The sequence below is a fragment of the Oncorhynchus gorbuscha genome, linkage group LG05 (genome assembly GCF_021184085.1).
Source record: "Oncorhynchus gorbuscha isolate QuinsamMale2020 ecotype Even-year linkage group LG05, OgorEven_v1.0, whole genome shotgun sequence".
NCBI classification, from domain to species: domain Eukaryota; kingdom Metazoa; phylum Chordata; class Actinopteri; order Salmoniformes; family Salmonidae; genus Oncorhynchus; species Oncorhynchus gorbuscha.
In genome coordinates this window covers 58,824,645-58,845,949 of record NC_060177.1, presented here as the reverse complement: position 1 = coordinate 58,845,949, position 21,305 = coordinate 58,824,645, and the positions used below count along the sequence as shown (strand labels likewise).

Below are 21,305 nucleotides of genomic sequence, written 5' to 3'. Positions count from 1 at the left end.
ACCCACTGGAAACCTCTGAACAAGCAGGCCTGGAGACAAAGCTTCAGCATCCAACTGGAGCAGGCAAGTAGTGTCAATAGAGTGGGCAATTGATATTCTCATTGAAGTGGAAAGGGTGACTAGTTGAGCTAGTTCTTTTACAGAACACCAGGAGGAGCCATTGTTCTTCCCCTACCTGGTCGTATGGGAACTCAATGGAATGTGTTGTACATAGTCTGAATGTGTCTATATTGGTAAAAGGTCATATTAATTCTCAGTTGGGAGATTAAACATATATTTCATATTTGGACCCCCACACTCTTGGGAGCTGAGGATTGGGGTCTTCTGGTAAGAATGGAGGGTGACGTGTGCAGTCAAGCACCTGCGCCTGGAAGAGTTCCTGGACAACCAACAACATTTTCTGTGTTTGTGCCTGGAGCCCCAGTGTACACTGTTCACTGAGGTGTGATTTGTTTATAGTTCCGAATATGAGATGGCATAGCCACAGTGCGGCCTATCAATCAGATATCCATATGTTACACACTACTTAATTTTCTGGTGGCTTTGCAGATTCATTTAGTCAAACCTGTGATTGAGCACCAACCCAATCAAAGGTGCATTTTTTCAAAAGAGAAAGTTACTCTGTGTCACCTGCTTTGACTCTTTAGTCACAGATCGAATAGGCCTACTCATGTTACTGTTGATGATAGGTACAGTATATTGTATTGATGAATTGAACTTTCCCTCCACTCAGGGAAGAACTTCCTAAGTGTTGCCCAGATGAACAGGAACTTTGCCACATGGGGCCATCTGATGATGAGTGTCTTGCCTCAATGCAGTTCCTTCACCACTTTGAGTCTGTCTACTTCCTCTGATGTTGTAGTCAACCTGCCACTTTCCACCAATAAGGCCACTCTTAACCCCCTTACTGCCAGGGTGAGAGAAAGCACAGTGCTGCCCATGCAAACACAATACAGACAACGTGTGCATTAAGAACATCAACTGTAAAACAGTTATTGTGTGTTATGTGTTTTTAAGAATATTTGGTTATGGGAGTATATGTGGTATCATTATCACTGCATGATTTCCCTGACTATATACATGACCAACACTGTGTTTCTCTTTTCGCTTAACGTAAGTGAAGAGCAGTCATCTAAAACGTCTAGCACTGACCAGGGAAGATGCATCCCCAACATGATCTCAACAGCACAGAAAACACCACAAATTCCTACTCTGACAGAAAAAGTGGTGAACACCTCTACCAGCTCCACTGAACAGAAAACGGTGGGTGTCAAATGTCATTTTGGTAAAGTCTTGTGCATAGAGTCCTTTAGAAGACTTTGATGAAATGTTATTCAAATGAATGACAGGTTTTGTGGAAATTCTTACATAGGGACACTCAGTCAATCTTAAACCAATTGTTTATTGATTTAAGATGGTTTATTGTTTATTGTCAGCGCGCTGGAGAGGTCCCAACAAACTTAATGCACCATAGTGAACGTCAAATACACAGATAAATAATCGCAAATACACAAATATGTAATGTTATATCGTTTCAATGACTGGACATAAAACAGAATAAAGCCTTCCCTCTATCAATCTTTTGCCAGTCTCCATTCCCAGGAGAAGATGAAGAGGAGGTGCTTGACAGCATAGTTAATGTTCATTGTCCTGGATGTCTCTCTCCAGACTCCATCTCCATCACTCAAAAGGTAACCACCCCCCTTTTTCTGCTCATTTTCTCTCTCATATTTGCATATATTTGGAAACAGCTCAGAAAGAGTTTTGTTATGAAGATACCGGTGTTTGATTTGAACCCTCACCCTGTCTGTACATGCAGCTTCTTAAGAGGAATACAGACAAAAAACTGAGAGCCGGAGAGGGGGACGCAAATTAAGTCAAGGGCGAGCAATTTTTCAAGCTAGTTTAGTTCAAGTCATTTTCAATCAATGCTTTTAGATATACACTACTGTTCAAAATGGTTTATCATACCTCAGACAGAGCATCCCGGAGTTACGTCTTCACTGTTGACGTTGAGACTGGTGTTTTACGGGTACTATTTAATGAAGCTGCCAGTTGAGGACTTGTGAGGCATCTGTTTCTCAAACTATACACGCTAATGTACTTGTCCTCTTGCTCAGTTGTGCACCGAGGCCTCCCACTCCTCTTTCTATTCTGGTTAGCGCCAGTTTGCGCTGTTCTGTGAAGGGAGTAGTACACAGCGTTGTACAAGAGCTTCAGTTTCTTGGAAATTTCTTGCATGGGATAGCCTTCATTTCTCAGAACAAGAACAGTCTGACAAGTTTCAGAAGAAAGTTCTTTGTTTCTGGCCATTTTGAGCCTGTAATAGAACCCACAAATGCTGATGCTCCAAATACGCAACTAGTGTAAAGAAAGCCACTTTTATTGCTTCTTTAATCAGAACAACAGTTTTCAGCTGTGCTAACATAATTGCAAAAGGGTTTTCTAATGATCAATTAGCCTTTTAAAATTATAAACTTAGATTAGCTAACACAACGTGCCATTGGAACACAGGAGTAATGGTTGCTGATAATGGGCCTCTGTACTCCTATGTAGATATTCCATTTAATAATCTGCCCTTTCCAGCTACAATAGTCATTTACAACATTAACAATGTCTACATTGTATTCCTGATCAATTTGATGTTATTTTAATGGACAAAAAAATATTTTCTTTCAAAAACAAGAACATTTCTAATTGACCCCAAACTTTTGAACGGTAGTGCAGATGCATCAAGCGTATCTTTGAGATGCTTGTGGGAGAATAACTTATATTTTGTAACTTAACCCATATGTACTGTATCTATTTGACCAACAGACTAAATCAAATCAAATCAAATGTATTTATATAGCCCTTCGTACATCAGCTGATATCTCAAAGTGCTGTACAGAAACACAGCCTAAAACCCCAAACAGCAAGCAATGCAGGTGTAGAAGCACGGTGGCTAGGTATTCATTTTGGGTGCTGGTACTGTTTATCTGTAGGTGCAAAGGAGTGCCACAATACTTTTGAGCAAATATTCTATAAGAGGAACAGGAGCTCAAGCAGTAGAACATTTTAGGTGCTGGTACTCAGCTCCAGTGAGCTGCTGCCCAAGTCAAGAAAATGCTTATTATCCCTTGTGCAAATAGCCTACAGCTGGGTCTGTTCGGAGTTCACTGGTGCTGGAGGGCCCAGATTATTTTATACAATGTTGCAAGTTCGCTAGTGCTAGCTTCAGGCAAGACCCACATTAATAGTTGATACAATGTTTCAAGTTAGTTGCAGACAGGCCATATGTAGCCAATGCGATTTATAGGATATTTATACCTGCAGGCTCCAATGTTTTTATTTGTTAGCTTTATGTAGGCTATTTTTACATTGTTGGCAATGACAATAGAATGAACTTTTTAGGCTTGTATCATTTACATTTAGACTTGTATAGACTTTTGATTAACTACATGACAATGATTTTGAGATATGATGATATGAAGTTATTATAAATTAAATTGTTTCACAAAAATGTGCATACGAAAACCATAACTTCACGGAGATCAGTAGAAATTGTAAGATAAATTGGCACTCCACATGAGAAAGGTTGCCGATTCCTCCTGTAGCCTATTACTGGCAACTTCAGGAGAGTAAAGGCAGAATCTGTGAAAGCCAGCAGGTGCGGGAGGAGAATAGCTGGGTCTAGCTAGTGGTGTGAGGGCTGTGCTTTGGCAAAGTGGGTGGGGTTATATCCTTCCTGTTTGGCCCTGTCCGGGGGTGTCTTCGGATGGGGCCACAGTGTCTCCTGACCCCTCCTGTCTCAGCCTCCAGTATTTATGCTGCAGTAGTTTGTGTCGGGGGGCTAGGGTCAGTTTGTTATATCTGGAGTACTTCTGTCCTATTCGGTGTCCTGTGTGAATCTAAGTGTGTGTTCTCTAATTCTCTCCTTCTCTCTTTCTTTCTCTCTCTCTCTCGGAGGACCTGAGCCCTAGGACCATGCCTCGGGACTACCTGACATGATGACTCCTTGCTGTCCCCAGTCCACCTGGCCGTGCTGCTGCTCCAGTTTCAACTGTTCTGCATTATTATTATTTGACCATGCTGGTCATTTATGAACATTTGAACATCTTGGCCATGTTCTGTTATAATCTCCACCCGGCACAGCCAGAAGAGGACTGGCCACCCCACATAGCCTGGTTCCTCTCTAGGTTTCTTCCTAGGTTTTGGCCTTTCTAGGGAGTTTTTCCTAGCCACCGTGCTTCTACATCTGCATTGCTTGCTGTTTGGGGTTTTAGGCTGTGTTTCTGTACAGCACTTTGAGATATCAGCTGATGTACGAAGGGCTATATAAATAAATTTGATTTGATTTGATTCATCTTACTGAAGCATATATCACTTGTTGGCCTATCCCTCTATGCTGGCTCGGATCTACTACTCATGAGAATCCTCTCAGGATCCTTCCCCCTTGACGCATCTTCCTCTATTTTCTTCACTGTCTCAGCATATGACACCATATGCACTACTCTAACCCTGGTAACCTCAACCTGCCTCTCTCTCACCAGACACTTCTGACTCCCAGCCCCATGGGCACTCCTACAATTAACACATACCGCTTCTTTCCCAAATACTACACAATCTTTTGTCTCATGCCCTTCTGCACACTTCCCACACCTAGGAACCTCTGTGCTCCTGTAACAGACGTTAATCGCACTCTCCTTGCGTTGTGTTTAGTTCAAATAAATCACCCCAGCCAGTGGTTCCAGTTGAGCATTATTTATTTTGTGATTAAATAGGAAACAGCACGTTAGTTGTGCAGGGCAAAAAAAGAAGCGCCCTCTCACTGTCAACTGCGTTTATTTTCAGCAAACTTAACGTGTAAATATTTGTAGGAACATAACAAGATTCAACAACTGAGACATAAACTAAACAAGTTCCACAAACATGTGACTAACAGAAATGTAATAATGCGTCCCTGAACAAAGGGGGGGGGGGGGTTCAAATCAAAAGTAACAGTCAGTATCTGGTGTGGCCACCAGCTGCATTACGTACTGCAGTGCATCTCCTCCTCAATGACTGCACCAGATTTGCCAGTTCTTGCTGTGATATGTTACCCCACTCTTCCCCCAAAGCACCTGTAAGTTCCCGGACATTTCTGGAGAGAATGGCCCTAGCCCTCACCCTCTGATCCAAAACGTCCCCGACGTGCTCAATGGGATTGAGATCCGGGCTCTTTGCTGGCTATGGCAGAACACTGACATTCCTGTCTTGCAGGGTATCACGCACATAACGAGCAGTATGGATGGTGGCATTGTCATGCTGGAGGGTCATGTCAGGATGAGCCTGCAGGAAGGGTACCACATGAGGGTGGAGGATGTCTTCCCTGTAACGCACACAGTGTTGAGACAACAAGCTCAGTCCGATGATGCTGTGACACACAGCCCTAGACCATTTAATTTTTTTTATTTATTTAACCTTTATTTAACCAGGTAGGCAAGTTGAGAACAAGTTTTCATTTACAATTGCGACCTGGCCAAGATAAAGTAAAGCAGTTCGACAGATACAACGACACAGAGTTACACATGGAGTAAAACAAACATACAGTCAATAATACAGTATAAACAAGTCTATATACGATGTGAGCAAATGAGGTGAGAAGGGAGGTAAAGGCAAAAAAGGCCATGGTGGCAAAGTAAATACAATATAGCAAGTAAAACACTGGAATGGTAGTTTTGCAATGGAAGAATGTGCAAAGTAGAAATAAAAATAATGGGGTGCAAAGGAGCAAAATAAATAAATTAATTAAATACAGTTGGGAAAGAGGTAGTTGTTTGGGCTAAATTATAGGTGGGCTATGTACAGGTGCAGTAATCTGTGAGCTGCTCTGACAGTTGGTGCTTAAAGTTAGTGAGGGAGATAAGTGTTTCCAGTTTCAGAGATATTTGTAGTTCGTTCCAGTCATTGGCAGTAGAGAACTGGAAGGAGAGGCGGCCAAAGAAAGAATTGGTTTTGGGGGTGACTAGAAAGATATACCTGCTGGAGCGTGTGCTACAGGTGGGAGATGCTATGGTGACCAGCGAGCTGAGATAAGGGGGGACTTTACCTAGCAGGGTCTTGTAGATGACATGGAGCCAGTGGGTTTGGCGACGAGTATGAAGCGAGGGCCAGCCAACGAGAGCGTACAGGTCGCAATGGTGGGTAGTATATGGGGCATTGGTGACAAAACGGATTGCACTGTGATAGACTGCATCCAATTTGTTGAGTAGGGTATTGGAGGCTATTTTGTAAATGACATCGCCAAAGTCGAGAATTGGTAGGATGGTCAGTTTTACAAGGGTATGTTTGGCAGCATGAGTGAAGGATGCTTTGTTGCGAAATAGGAAGCCAATTCTAGATTTAACTTTGGATTGGAGATGTTTGATATGGGTCTGGAAGGAGAGTTTACAGTCTAACCAGACACCTAAGTATTTGTAGTTGTCCACGTATTCTAAGTCAGAGCCGTCCAGAGTAGTGATGTTGGACAGGCGGGTAGGTGCAGGTAGCGATCGGTTGAAGAGCATGCATTTGGTTTTACTTGTATTTAAGAGCAATTGGGGAAGGAGAGTTGTATGGCATTGAAGCTTGCCTGGAGGGTTGTTAACACAGTGTCCAAAGAAGGGCCAGAAGTATACAGAATGATGTGGTCTGCTTAGAGGTGGATCAGAGACTCACCAGCAGCAAGAGCGACCTCATTGATGTATACAGAGAAGAGAGTTGGTCAAAGAATTGAACCCTGTGGCACCCCCATAGAGACTGCCAGAGGTCCGGACAGCAGACCCTCCGATTTGACACACTGAACTCTATCAGAGAAGTAGTTGGTGAACCAGGCGAGGCAATCATTTGAGAAACCAAGGCTGTCGAGTCTGCCGATGAGGATGTGATGATTGACAGAGTCGAAAGCCTTGGTCAGATCAATGAATACGGCTGCACAGTAATGTTTCTTATCGATGGCGGTTAAGATATCGTTTAGGACCTTGAGCGTGGCTGAGGTGCACCCATGACCAGCTCTGAAACCAGATTGCATAGCAGAGAAGGTATGGTGAGATTCGAAATGGTCGGTAATCTGTTTGTTGACTTGGCTTTCGAAGACCTTAGAAAGGCATGGTAGGATAGATATAGGTCTGTAGCAGTTTAGGTCAAGAATGTCCCCCCCTTTGAAGAGGGGGATGACCGCAGCTGCTTTCCAATCTTTGGGAATCCAGACGGCACGAAAGAGAGGTTGAACAGGCTAGTAATAGGGGTGGCAACAATTTCGGCAGATAATTTTAGAAAGAAAGGGTCCAGATTGTCTAGCCCGGCTGATTTGTAGGGGTCCAGATTTTGCAGCTCTTTCAGAACATCAACTGAACGGATTTGGGAGAAGGAGAAATGGGGAAGGCTTGGGCGAGTTGCTGTTGGGGGTGCAGTGCTGTTGACCGGGGTAGGAGTAGCCAGGTGGAAAGCATGGCCAGCCGAAGAGAAATGCTTATTGAAATTCTCAATTATGGTGGATTTATCATGTGGTGACAGTGTTTCCTATCTTCAGTGCAGTGGGCAGCTGGGAGGAGGTGTTCTTATTCTCCATGGACTTTACAGTGTCCCAGAAGTTTTTTGAGTTAGTGTTGCAGGAAGCAAATTTCTGCTTGAAAAAGCTAGCCTTGGCTTTTCTAACTGCCTGTGTATAATGGTTTCTAGCTGCATATCACGGGGGCTGTTCAATGCTAATGCAGAACGCCATAGGATGTTTTTGTGTTGGTTAAGGGCAGTCAGGTCTGGGGAGAACCAAGGGCTATCTATATCTGTCATGATATCTATCTACCATGACGGACCCTCAACTTCCAAATCGATACCGCTCCAGAGTACAGGCATCGGTGTAACTCTCATTCCTTCGACGATAATCGCGAATCCGACCATCACCCCTGGTGAGACAAAACCGCGACTCGTCAGTGAAGAGCACTTTCTGCTCGTCCTGTCTGATCCAGCGACGGTGGGTTTGTGCCCATAGGCGACGTTGTTGCCGGTGATGTCTGGTGAGGACCTGCATTACAACGGGGTACAAGCCCTCAGTCCAGCCTCTCTCAGCCTATTGCGGACAGTCTGAGCACTGATGGGGGGTATTGTGCATTCCTGGTGTAACAGGCAATTGTTGTTGCCATCCTGTACCTGTTCCGCAGGTGTGATGTTCGGATGTACCAATCCTGTGCAGGTGTTGTTACATGTGGTCTGCCACTGCGAGGACGATCAGCTGTCCGTCCTGTCTCCCTCTCGCGCTGTCTTAGGCTTCTCACAGTTTGCAGTCCTCATGCCTCCTTGCAGCATACCTAAGGCACATTCAAGCAGATGAGCAGGGACCCTGGTCATCTTTCTTTTGGTATTTTTCAGTCAGTAGAAAGGCCTCTTTAGTGTCCTAAATGTTCATAGCTGTGACCTTATTTGCCTACCTTCTGTAAGCTGTTAGTGTCTTAACGACCGTTCCACAGGTGCATGTCGTTAATTGTTTATGGTTCACTGAAAAAGCATGGGAAACAGTGTTTAAACCCTTTACAGTGAAGATCTGTGAAGTTATTTGGATTTTTATGAATTATCTTTAAAAGACAGGGTCCTGAAAAAGGGATGTTTCTTTTTTTGCTGAGATATATATATACATATAAAACCAAATATTCCAATGCAAAGACTATTCCCTAAAGAGAATCAGGGGAATTTAAAGACCCTGTAATAAAACATGCCTGTTACATGTTCAGTACACTCAGTGACAATAAGAACCTCAGAAAGAAAAATCTTGGCCTACTTGACCTCTGACCCATTACCTCCATGGGGCCTCTTGAAGGTAAAACATAAAAATGGGCTAAATATCTGGAAAGCTACAGGCCAACTTGGATTCTAATCCTACACTCACACAGGTATTCCAATGAACTTTGTATGAAAAACCCTCTGTCAGCACAGTCTCTATGAGTCTCACTGGGCGTTTCCTAACCCAACCAGCCCCTGACCTGACAGGCCTAACTGAGTTATCATTACGGTTAAGCTGTTTAACTACAACCACCATTGGTGGGTCGCTGTCCACAGTCAGTGGATAGTCAAGGTCAAAGGTTATGTGACTGTTGCTGGAGCTTGTGCTACCAGGGGCATCTTCAGAATGCCTTTCTTCTTCAGAGGGTTCGGACATTTCTTCTCTAAAGGTTAGCTCTGGCACGCTTGTGCCACCAGTGGCACCCTCAGAATGTGGTGAGTTCTGAGGGTTCCTCGCCAGTGGCCCAACTTCCAGCACATTTGGGGTCTCTTCTTCAGAGGGGTCTGACTGTGTTTCACCAGAGGTCTGCTAGGATACCCACACACTAGTCCTCTCACCCATGTCCATTTCTGGTATATCATTCAAGGATGAGACCTCCATCTCTTCACTCTGATCCTCACTGTCTCCAGTATTTGGTGTCTCCAAGTAAGTGTCAGGGAGAGGCAAGAGGTTTACAGGTATAATCAGATTACGGTGGACTGTTTTCTTCTGGCAAGTCGACATGTTCTGTATCTTGAATATGTGGATGTCACTATTCTTCTCCGTAACAATATAGAGGTTGTTCAACGATCAGCCAGCTTCCTCTTTCCAAGTTCACCCTTATTCGCCAGCAGTACCCGATCACCGACCTCCACAGGAGCTCCTCTGATCTTCCTGTTGTAGAGGCCTGCATGCCTCTTCAGCTGTTTGGTTGCCGACATCTGTACCGTCTCCATGGCCTCCTTCAGGTCTCTCGTTAGGGACTTGATGTACTCGTCATAGTCTACAACCTGAGTCTTGCAGCATGGTACCAAACAGCATGTTGACAGGCAGACATGAGGTTCTCCCAAACATCAACTGGAATGGGGCTTGGCCTGTGGTTTCATGGACTGTACAGTTGTAAGCGAAGGTCAACGACTTCTGGGGCCACCTGTGCTTCGCTCTCGTAGGTAAGGCCCTGATCATGTTTCCCAGCGTTCTGTTGAACCTTTCGACTCCCCCGTTCCCCATCGGATAGTAGGGAGTCATGTGCGACTTCTGGACTCCTGCAGCACTCAAAAACTCAGCAATCAATTTACTTTCAAAGTTGGTCCCTTGGTCGGAGTGGATACGGCGAGGAAAACCAAACACACAGAAGATGTTGTTCCACAGCTGAAGGGCCACCGCTTTAGTTGATTGGTTCGAACACAAGGCATGGTCAATCTTAGTAAAATGGTCAGTAACGACCAGAACATCCAAGGACTTGATGTTGGAGTCTTCAGCAGACCAGAAGTCCACACACACAAACTCGAGGGGCTCAGTCATGATGATGTTCTACAATGGAGCTCTGGTCTCTTTCTCGTGGGCCTTACTGAACACACACCCCTTGAAGCTCTTGATGTACTCTCTCACGTCAGACTCCAGACCATGCCAGAAGAACCTTTGTCTCGTTAGGTACAATGTCCGCTGTTGCCCCTGATGACCGGCTTCATCGTGGACACCCAGACTGTTGCCCTTATAGAGGTGGGTACTACAGTCTTCTTCTTTGACAGTGAACTTTTGGTAACACGATATTGTACACTCATTTTCACAGTGAGCTTCTCCCAGGTCTTCAGAATCTGCAGCCTTGATTGGTTCGTGGCCACGTTCCCTCCTAGAAGGTCTCCAGCCCCTGTCCACGTAGAAATCAACTCTGGCTAGTGCATCATCTTGACGCTGCTTGGATTTCAGGTCATCACAGGACAGCACTCTCACATCTGACATCTCAGATGGCACCAGTGACTAAATGAGCTGAGGCAGTAGCAGTGCACAGTAGACCAGCCTTCCCTTGTGACTTCAGGACTGCTGACACTGCTTTCTTTGACAGAGAACCAGGAGAGGGATAGGAGGTAGTTTGGTAGTTCATTACAATTTCACAGGAATCTTCCTCAATTGACGGTGAGCAGCTCTCGAGGTCAAATGGGTGGTTCGAACAGTGGAACACATGTTGCACCTTCTCAGCATGTACTCCCGCAGCTTCTTCCAGCACCTGGGAGAGGACAGCCATTAATAGATGCATCTACAGACAGCAAAGAAAGGTCTACTAAGTCATGGTGGGCTAGCATGACCTGATCGAGGAGAGCTTGTTTTAACTGACTGAAGGCCTGTTTGCACTCACCAGTCCAGTCTGCTGCGAGTTTCCTATGTATTCCCTGTTTTTTCTTGCCCTTTCCATAGCGTGGCGCCTTCGTTCCAGTTGTCAGCTCATGCAGCACCCCTCAATGAACTGCTGGTAATAAACTATCATTCCGAGAAAGGACAGAATCTTCCCCTGGGAGGGCACAACCGTGTTATCCTCAATGAGATCCTCCTCTGTCATCTCTGGATTGGCTTCACTTTTTCTGGGTCTGTGGCGAACCTCCTTCACTGATGACATGCCCCAAGAACCACACTGACCTCGTGAAATGGAATTTCTTTGGAGCCAATTTCAGATCATGGGCTTTGAGAAGCTCAAAAACAGACTCCAAACGTTTCAAAGTTCTTCAGTCGGGGCAAAAACCAGCACATCGTCCAGGTAACAGAGAAGGATAGAAACATGTTGATCCCCAAAAATGCTCAACATCATCCTCATGAATGTAGCTGGACAATTGCAAAGGCCCTGTGGAAGATGGCTATATTCATATAACCCAGAAGGAGAAGTGAAGGTTGTAAACTTCTTGTCGTCTTCATGCACCTCCACAATGTAGTAGCCAAGAGGTCAAATCCATCGTAGAGAAGAAGGCATAACTACCCAGGGCCGCCAGAGCATCAACTTGGTGAGGTCGAGGGTGATTATCCTTTACGGTGCGAGCATTGAGCCATTGGAAATCTGTACACAGTCTCAGATTGAGACTTCTTCCAGACCAGCACAAGCGGGGAGGCATACTCACTGTTGGATTTCCTGATTATCTCTCGCTCTTCCATGTCATCCAAGGCCTGCCTGAGCTTGTCATAATGGTTAGGGGAGAGCCTACACTTAGGCTAAAAGGCTTGGTGCCACTGAGGCTGATGCGATGGACATAACCAGTAGCCATTCCGCAATCTAGTTTGTGCCGGTAGAAGGTAGACTCGTAGCGGACTAAAAGATGAACTAGCTTGGCCATACACAATTGTGACACCTGAGTGGACTCAATGTCAATGTCACCTTGCCCTAACTCGTCACTCTGTGCGGTTTGAAGTCAGTCAATGGTCAAGCTGTCTGCACTACCAGTGAGGGATTGACAGGAACCCAGCCATTGCTCCACAATGTCGCTACTGTTCTCCCCACTAATTTTTTTCGAAGCAGAGGTGGTGTGAATAACAATGATCTATTGTGCTGTGATTTGCGTCCTCACACTTATTTGCAAAGATGGGTTCGCCCTTCTCCTGGGCCTCCTCTGGAAACAGTTATAGGTTGCTGTTGCCTCTGCTCCAAGACCAGTTCAAGCATGGCAATTAAACAATACAATGCCTTGGATGAGCCATTTGTGGGTTGCACCAGTCTCTAACAAGACCAAGAATCGACACAGAAAAGTATATAAAGAAACGTCCTCATAAATAGCTCTGTTGCCACCGTTTGGTGAAAAGTAGCGTCACACTCACGTTCATTGGCATGGGTAAATTACTACCATAACAGGGTCACTAAATAATCATACTGTCACCACATACAAGTAATGGAGCGTATATTATATTTCCCCCACTCACTCATGCTACAAAGAGCTGAAAATTCTGCACGCAGGAAAGAATGAGAATCAGTTCATATGCACATGCTACCAACCCTTTTACATGCCCATAAGCTCAACACCTGTAAAATAATTGAGTCTGCTCAAGCTCTTATGGGATAACAGAAATATACTCACTTTAGTCAGGCAAAGCCTCATCAACCCAGAACCTTGTTTCACCACAGTACCAAACACCAGGAATCTTCCCTTCAGTTGGTCCATTTTCAGCTACCCCGGTAATTATTCCTTTCAATGGCACCCTTTTCTTGATAAAGCAATAACTATAGGCCAATACAATGTATGTTTCACACAAATAAACTCAAGGTTAATAATAAAATAAAATAAATGTAAACACTGAATCTTTGAAATACCCACGTCCAAGTAAAGGGACACACTCAAGGAGTCAAGAAATACACCAAAGAAGTGAATATTACATATCATTTTAATTTATTTGCTCAAAAAACATTGTACCAAATGGTCTATTAAAAAATGATTTAACCAAAGTTGAAGTGGTTTCCAACTTTGTATCCAAAGTTAATGCAAAACCTTCAAATGTGTCTCCAATATTAAAGTGCATTAGTGTTCATCTACACAAAGCTCTAAAATCAAGTTTTGGTTTTTAGGTACAACATTGATTAAGTGACCTGACAACCAAAAGAAGTAATTAATTAACAAAAGGCACCAATGTAAACTAACAAACTATTAAAATATATATAGAGGACAAATAGGCAAAATTAACTCAATAATTTAAAGCTCATGTGAACTTATTTTGCAAACATACCCACTTAATACATAATGGTAAATATGGCTCTTCAGTTAGTTTTCCAAAACAAGTCAAATTTATAAGCATAAAGCCAGTTACTGCAATGTTCTGAAAAAAAAAACGTAATGTCACTGTCAACATCAGACAAAAAAAACAGAATAAATATTAGATTGATATGGACATCAATACTTCACTCAATCAGAAATACAGCATCAATTCAGTCAGAAACGGCAGTGTGAATAAATTAGTAATCTGTAAGGATTGAGAAGGGAAAATATTCACCATGTGATTTTGTCCTATTGCCTACATACAGGGAAGGGAACACTAATTAATATAAATGTTCATATCAGGCAAAGACAAAAGCAGGTGTGGGGAAAGAACCAATAACTACTCACAAAACCTGTTAATGCTAAGGAAAATGTCTGAATACATCATGTTAGACTGGGCATAACTGAAGTGGTTTCTACTTAAGGGGATTGGTGCAGTTTGAACTGTTGCATAACCTGATTTAATGAGTGAAGCCATAGAAACAGGACAATTTTAGAGGCAATATACCACAAACTGGCAACAAGAACAAGAATTGGTCCCCAATTATGGTGTTACTCACTCAGTTGGGTAGATATTCAACCAACATTCATTATAGAATTCTGGTCCTAACTCAACAATTGAGCATCTAAATAAACAACTAAATAATAGCAGCAATAGCAATATTGAGAGAAGCTCCCCCTTCCCCCTGTTTCAGCTCACAGAGTTGATACCATTTAATTCTGTTGTCCCTTGTTCTCCATCTTCTGGCATTCACAGAATGAGATGGCTCCATAAAACCTCAAGTAGCAAGAGTCACAGATTTCTTAGCCTCAACGGAGTGGTTGAAGATCCATTCAGATGTTGGGTGTCACCTCATCTCGACTTAACTCCCAGCGACATTTTCAGGTTCTCGTACACCACATAGCTGATGCTGACAGCTGGAATGACCTTCAGGAAGTTAGGGGCCAGGCCCCTGTAGAGACCAGTGGCCCCCTCTGTCTGGATGATTTGTTTGAAGAGCCCTGACATTGTCATCTGTGGGCTGCCCTCCAGCATGGCTATAGGAGATAAATCAAAGTCAGCATTAGAGCCAGAGAACAGAAAAACTTGTCATTTATAACCTCATCTAAATAAAATGAGGAAAATATGATATATTCCAATAAGCAGTGTAAATTAGGTATGCATTGTTGAAGCTCTCACCTTGTGCCTGCATTCGGGTCCTGACAAGGGCCAGGGGGTAGCTGGCCAGCTGACCACAGGTGCTGGATACTGTGCCACATCCAAGCAGAACTAACACTCCCGGGTCAGTACTGTTGGCACCATACTTCTCTAACCAAGAGTTCTTCAATGTCTGTGGAAAAAGGAACATATTCATAGACTATTCCAAATGGAGCCTCCAATGCAGTGAAAACATGTAACTAGAGATTTGTAAAAGCCTTCTCTGGGTCTCTTACCTCATACACAGCCAGGTCCATTCCAGCGTAGGGGATGATGCCCATCATGTTGGGGATGAAGCCCTTGTAAAAGGCACGTAGTCCCTCTCTCCTGAAGATGCTCTTTGCACAGTCAGAGATGCCAGAGTACTGACCAGTCTTTCGCAGGGCAAGCCGTGTTTTCAGAACCTGGTGAGCAGGGAAAAAAAATTAAAACCTAGCAGGTGGCATGTAATCGGAACGAAAACATTGGCAGTACAAACTTTCAAATCACAAGTGTTTGTCCCCATCCTGATAAAAATCACAGGTGTAATCGTCCCCATCTGTAATGACAGGGCGATGACTGACGGCTGCTCACCTCCATGGGGTAGATGGTGCTCTGAGCGATGACTCCAGCCATCGAGCCAGCTACAAAACGCTCCAGGATGCCAAGTGTCTCCTTATCACTGCCAATCAAACGCTTGATCTACACCAGTGTCCGTTGAAAGGAAAGTGAGGGGATGAGATAAGATAGACACCGTTAGAACATAAACTTGGTCGTCACATACAGAATTTAGATGGAGTTATAATAAACGGTATACGAGTCCAGACTTTCCCTAAAATAAGTAAAATGATACAGGAGTGTTGTGTTGCATGTAGTACCTGCTCATAGGCCATGAACTTGATGGCGGATTCAGGGGCAATTTTGATAATGTTGATTCCATTCCCTCTCCACAGCGACCTCATCCCACCTTCTTTGATCATCTGGGTGAGCCCACTCATGATGCACATGTTGTTGCTACGGGAACCATGGACCTGACAAATCAAGAATATAAAACGTTTATCATACAGAAGTCAAATGACCAATTAGATAATTGGGGCCGTATTCCGACTTGATCTGTGTGCTTAATTTTCAGCCAAGTCTCCAATTGACGTCAATTAATGATTTAGACGAACGTTTACGTTGTGCAAGCTTATTATAACTCTGAATCGGCCCCTTCTCAAAACATTTATTCAGTTATTCAAGTAATGAGGCATTCGCTCTGAGAATGTAAGTACAATGTGGAACAAGTCAAAGTGTACTGGGGTCAGTTGCACCAACCCACAGATGACTTGTTCAAACAGACCCACTGACGTCAATCGTGAGTCCACACTTTGCTATCACGTAAAATCCTATCTACTCACTCCTGACTTATCTGCCGCTGCAGCCAATCACATCTCAACAGAGAAGGTGTGCTGGCTCTCAGACACAGTAATTGGTCGGCTGGATGAGCCAGGGGGGAACAAACAGCCACTAGGACCCTTGACCCCATGTTTTGGGACATTAACCCATGCATTAACCCATGTATGACTCTTAGGTAATCGCTCTTGCAACAGTTCTGTTATTTGCCTACAAGTTATGCAAGATGCCCACTTTCACTCAACAATGAACAGGTAGGTGTACCATTCCTAGGACTTAAAGTGTTGTTGGGAATACAGTGCTGTGGTGGTATCGAAGACAGTAGATCAAGGGCTTCTTACCTGCATGAGTACTTTGAGTCGGTCTAAGGGGGCGGTGAATGTTCGGGACACTGCTCCTGCACCTCCGCCTGCTACCAGATGCCTCCACCACATGCCTGTCAGTTTCTCCTCTGTCGTGAAGTCATCAGGCACCATCAGATTGTCGCCTACGTCAAACAGCTAGAGAGCAGACAGATTGAACATTAGTATAATTATCCACTAGCCCATTTATTTTGTCCCAAAATACATTAGTTATCCAAGAGCAGCTGCAACAAGAAGTTTAGTCAAGCTATAAGGGGCGAGCTGACATTTTCAGTGTGTGGGATTTCTAAGGCCTCATGTTTAGACAAACCATTCACCTAGAGGTGACTAGGGACAAGCAGTATTGACAGCTAAATGTGCGTCAGAGAAGACTCTGCCCTCATCCCTTTAGAGCAAAGGTCACAGGTTATGAGGCTTTAGGTCAGTTGACTTAATGTTCCGAGTTAGGAAGCAAGTTGGATTCTACACGTTTCATGTTCTGTTATTTTTGGGACACTGCTGTGTAATCAGACATTAAACCAGTTAACACATAAGGGTGCTTCTGCTTTAATGCCGTGGTTCGGACTTGACGTGCAGTCCTGATATTATGAGGGTGAAGACTGAGGGGAATGTTCCCTACTTGTAAGATTGTTTGTTGCACAATGACCATCTACGTCAGCCAGGGAGCCTCCCCAGACATAGTTTAAGTCCCAAGAGAGGTAGGTGCCTTTGCAAAATCCATACCAGAGTACAGGCTTTATACCTCTTTACCATGCCAGCACCAAATCACTAAATGAAAACTATTTAATGATAGGCAAGAACTTAGAAAATTGGCAGCACCAGTTATGCAAGTGTAATTAATACTACTGCCACATGTTAGTCTGGCCAAAGTGACTCAAGAGTAAATGCTGCTTGACATTTTGCCTGGCTTTTGTGTTAGGTGGTCATCTCATCTCCAAGGGAGTATGTCTGAATATTTTTAGCCCCAGCTCAACCTATAAAGGCTGTTCTGTAGCTTTTGGCACATTGGAGAGGTAAGCAGGCTAAGATTTAGAAGCCGGCTCGCTCATTAAGGCGTACAGTATTTCAATACCCCTCCCACACGCTGCCCAAGATCACACTGTCCCATGAAGGTGGTTCTAAGAAGGCATGGGATCATTTTATTCTCCTCCTACCTCTTTACAAATGTGATGATGTTACATAAGGGATAATTAAACGTTGTATTGACATTTTATATAAGGGGGTAATTAATTTAACCCGTAATTTTTTTTTAGCAGAATCTTGTATTAAGAGCTTTCCTGTCCACCAATTAGTAACAAATATTAATTGGTGACACACATCCATTCCGTGTTTATCTATACAATAGGATTAACATGACCATTCACAATATTGAACTTCAAAGGCTATTGTCAGTGGATACAGAGTGTACTTAAATTCATGTTAAATATAATTCAATTCTCTGCTTTGTGGATAGCTATTTTACATCCTCCCTCACCGTGGAGTGTTTCCAGTAGAGGGTGATCTCAGGGATGTTGTTCTCTTTGGGCTGTAGCAGAGGGTAGTTGCTCCACTCATTCCAGTCAATGGTCATTGTTCCATTCTTATCCATGCTATTTAAAAAAAAAACAGATTAAAACAAAACCATAAACTCTTGAGAATATGAATCAAACTGGTAATAATAGCTATACTGACAACATTGACCAAAATCATAAGGAAACACCGTTTCATCCTAATACCTTACCTCTGTAGGACCTTCTCTGCATGCTGCTGGGATATGTGAACACCAAGGTCCTGGAGAGACTGCATGATCTCCTTAGAATCCATTTTATCTGAATCACAACGGAAGACAATTCATCACAATTCCACCTGAATCCAAACTAAATGTGTATTTTATGGTAGCTTAGGCATGTTCTGAAACTAAGTTCGGATTTGTGCATAATAGCATACCAGCTCTCCTTCTGTCCAGGTTCTTGAAGACGAGTTTCAGATCTTTCTCCTGATCTTGCAAATAGTGAACAAACTCCTCAAAGACCATCTGCCCATCCAGGTCATTGTCTGCATTTTTCACCGCTTTCTGCAGGGGCAAAAAACTAAATGATCAACAAAATTGCTTTCTTATAACAGACACCATGGAGGACAATAGAAAATCAAACGACAAAAGTAAACCCAAGACTGGAGCTTATCTGGAGGGGGACAATACTATTTGAATGCATGTAAGCACCTGACAGGAGGGTAAGGTGACTGTTGTGTGAATAATTTGTAAGTCGCTCTGGATAAGAGCGTCTGCTAAATGACTTAAATGTAAATGTAAATAATGTCAAACAGTGCATTTCTCATCACCTCAATATGCAGCCAAGACAAAGCACTTCAACAATGTCTCTGATCGAGGCAAAGAACACCAAGGCCCTATGTTGAAAGCCATTGACTCAAACCTAGGCTAACCCGTCCTTCATTTAAAACTATTTTGTCCCATGTTTAAATGCCATTGTATGTGAGAGAGAACAACGTGTATTCACTTTCAAAATGTGACATTGGGCCTGTAACATGGACAGAAAGAATTCTCCCAATGGGAGCGTTGTCACACGTAACTGCCGAAATAAAGGGAACATTTGAGTAAATGAGGGACACAAAAGCATATTGAAAGCAGGAGCTTCTACACAGGTGTAGTTCCTGAGTTAATGAATCAGTTGACCCAAATCATGATGAGATGTTGTGTATAACAATACTCAGTTGCCCATTATTTTGGCCACCATGGCTAAGATCTCAGTGACATTGAAAGAGCAGTCTCAAAGGAGCGTAGGGGGGTTAAAGGATGTGTGTGTCAGTCACCAGATCCCAACCCAATTTATGGGAGATTCTGGAGAGGTGTCTGAGACAGTGTTTTCCACCGCCATCAACAACTCTCCAATAGATTCTACAAGTGTCTGTTACTCTATGCCAAGGCGCATTGAAGCTGTTCTAGCGGCTTGTGGTGGCCCAACGCCCTGTTACGATACTATGTTGGGGTTTCCTTTATTTTGGTAGATACCTGTAGTTCAAGACAGTAGAGCAAATCACACCAGGCCAGCAACTCAACTGCTGATGCCTCAGTCTATTTTAGACCAGGTAGGTCGACGAGCTTAGCACAAGTTGGCAGGTCAAGTTGTCATTAAGGATATAGATACATGTCCACGACACTAATACCTATGCCTGAAGACACGAGGGCTCGAATCACGATGCCAACCTCGGCCAAGAACATCATGTCTTGCCTCTGTAGGGCACGCAGTCTTGAGGGTCAATTAACTAGTCTTGCATGCATGGGGCGGCAGGTAGTCGAGTGGTTAGAGCTCTGAACAAGGCAGTTAACTCACTGTTCCTAGGCCGTTATTGAAAATAAGAATTTGTTCTTAACTGACTTGCCTATTTAAAGGTAAAATAAAATAAAAACTAATTTAACAATTCCATCATGTTTCAATGATTTCTTAATGTGCCTAATTGACAACCCTGAATGGTGGTTTAGTGCTTAGGGTTACTGATATGCAATTAGACTACTAAGAGGCACATTTAAACTTAAACTAGAAGTGGTTGCCGGCCAAAGCCCAATGCACAATCAATGTAGAGAACAATAATAAAATTGTCTATGACTTCAGTGTCAGATTACAGTTTATGAATTATAAAACAAAGTCAAAGAATTTTAACATTGATGAAGCAAATGCAAATTCATTTTTCAAATATATTAATGAATATCTGGGGCCACAATTATCCCTCGGGGGAACTCCTTGAGCCTGTCTACATTATGTTATATGAAATTATGCGTTATATCTTGAATTTCATGGGTCTGAATCATTGTTGCATTCAATTCCTGCTGAAACCTTTAAACATTATGGTCTGATGTGGTGGATTACATGCAACACTATGCAGTAGGTGAGATTTTGACAAACACAGACTACAGGAAGGGGGGGTTGCATTTACAGGAAAGTACGACAGCATTGTTAAAAAACGTATAGTTTAGGAAAAAGACAAATTAAATCACTCAAAATGTAAAACTTGCTGTGAAGTTTGCAGAAGCATATAAATACATATGTAAAAGAAAAGAGTGCAAGTCTTACCTTTCGCCATTTCCGATAAATTGAACATTCTTGGGACGGTAGAAACACACTCAATTTGAAGAGCGACTTCAGCTCCGATGGTAGTCCATTGGACTCATAATACTCGAATTCAATAGGATCCGAATTCGGAACAGGCACATAAAGGCACAGGCCAAGCATGTTTAAATTTAAGATAAAGCCACTCCTCAATAAATAAATAAATAAAAAGTACACCAAAGATTGATAAATTCCCTAGGCGTGTTACTACTAAAACGCCGGTAAAGAAGTGCCTCGTATTATAGAAATCTATGAAACCACACCCTTCTGAAAATAGAGCCATTTTATTGGCTCCTATGATGATCTTTTTGCCCCCATCTCTCGGTAACGTCATTTGCTATCGACCAATCACTGCATCATTCAATTGACAAGCATTGATCTTGCGTGAAAGCTGCTCAATGACCCCCAACCCCTCCCTCAGACTATTGTGCCACGTTCATGTCCCATTCAGGAACTAGGAAACTCGGAAATGTCAGACTTGCTAACTGGTTGCACGCGTACTGCGTTCAACCAGTTAGCAATTCGGATATTGCCGAGTTTCCTAGTTCTGACTAGTAGTTGAACGCAGCATTAACCCTCTCTTACCCCAAACTACGGTTTGTTAGCCTACCCCTATGTCACATAGGCTATATTTTGGGAAAATAACAAACGTTTCCCGTTTGGAGATTCATCATGCCTTAATTGAAATTTGTGATATGTTAGTACTACAGGTTTTATAAGCAGAGTTTTACAAGGTGAAGGCCTATATGCTGCTTTGCAGTCTACCTCTACAATACATCATATACA

At 43.2% G+C, this 21,305-nt stretch overlaps 1 protein-coding gene across 1 annotated transcript; it reads right to left on the bottom strand.

Moving 5' to 3' along the window:
* Nucleotides 1-13,102: 13,102 nt before the first annotated feature.
* slc25a25a (solute carrier family 25 member 25a) lies at nt 13,103-20,765 on the bottom strand. Its single transcript, XM_046348599.1, has 10 exons — nt 20,484-20,765; nt 18,343-18,469; nt 18,137-18,224; nt 17,891-18,005; nt 16,396-16,554; nt 15,538-15,690; nt 15,254-15,361; nt 14,917-15,084; nt 14,663-14,813; nt 13,103-14,520 (listed from the first exon to the last, which is right to left on the bottom strand). The coding sequence occupies exons 1-10, from the start codon at nt 20,640-20,642 to the stop codon at nt 14,336-14,338; spliced, it is 1,413 nt and encodes a 470-aa protein (XP_046204555.1). The 5' UTR covers nt 20,643-20,765; the 3' UTR covers nt 13,103-14,335.
* Between the last annotated feature and the right edge of the window lie 540 nt (nt 20,766-21,305).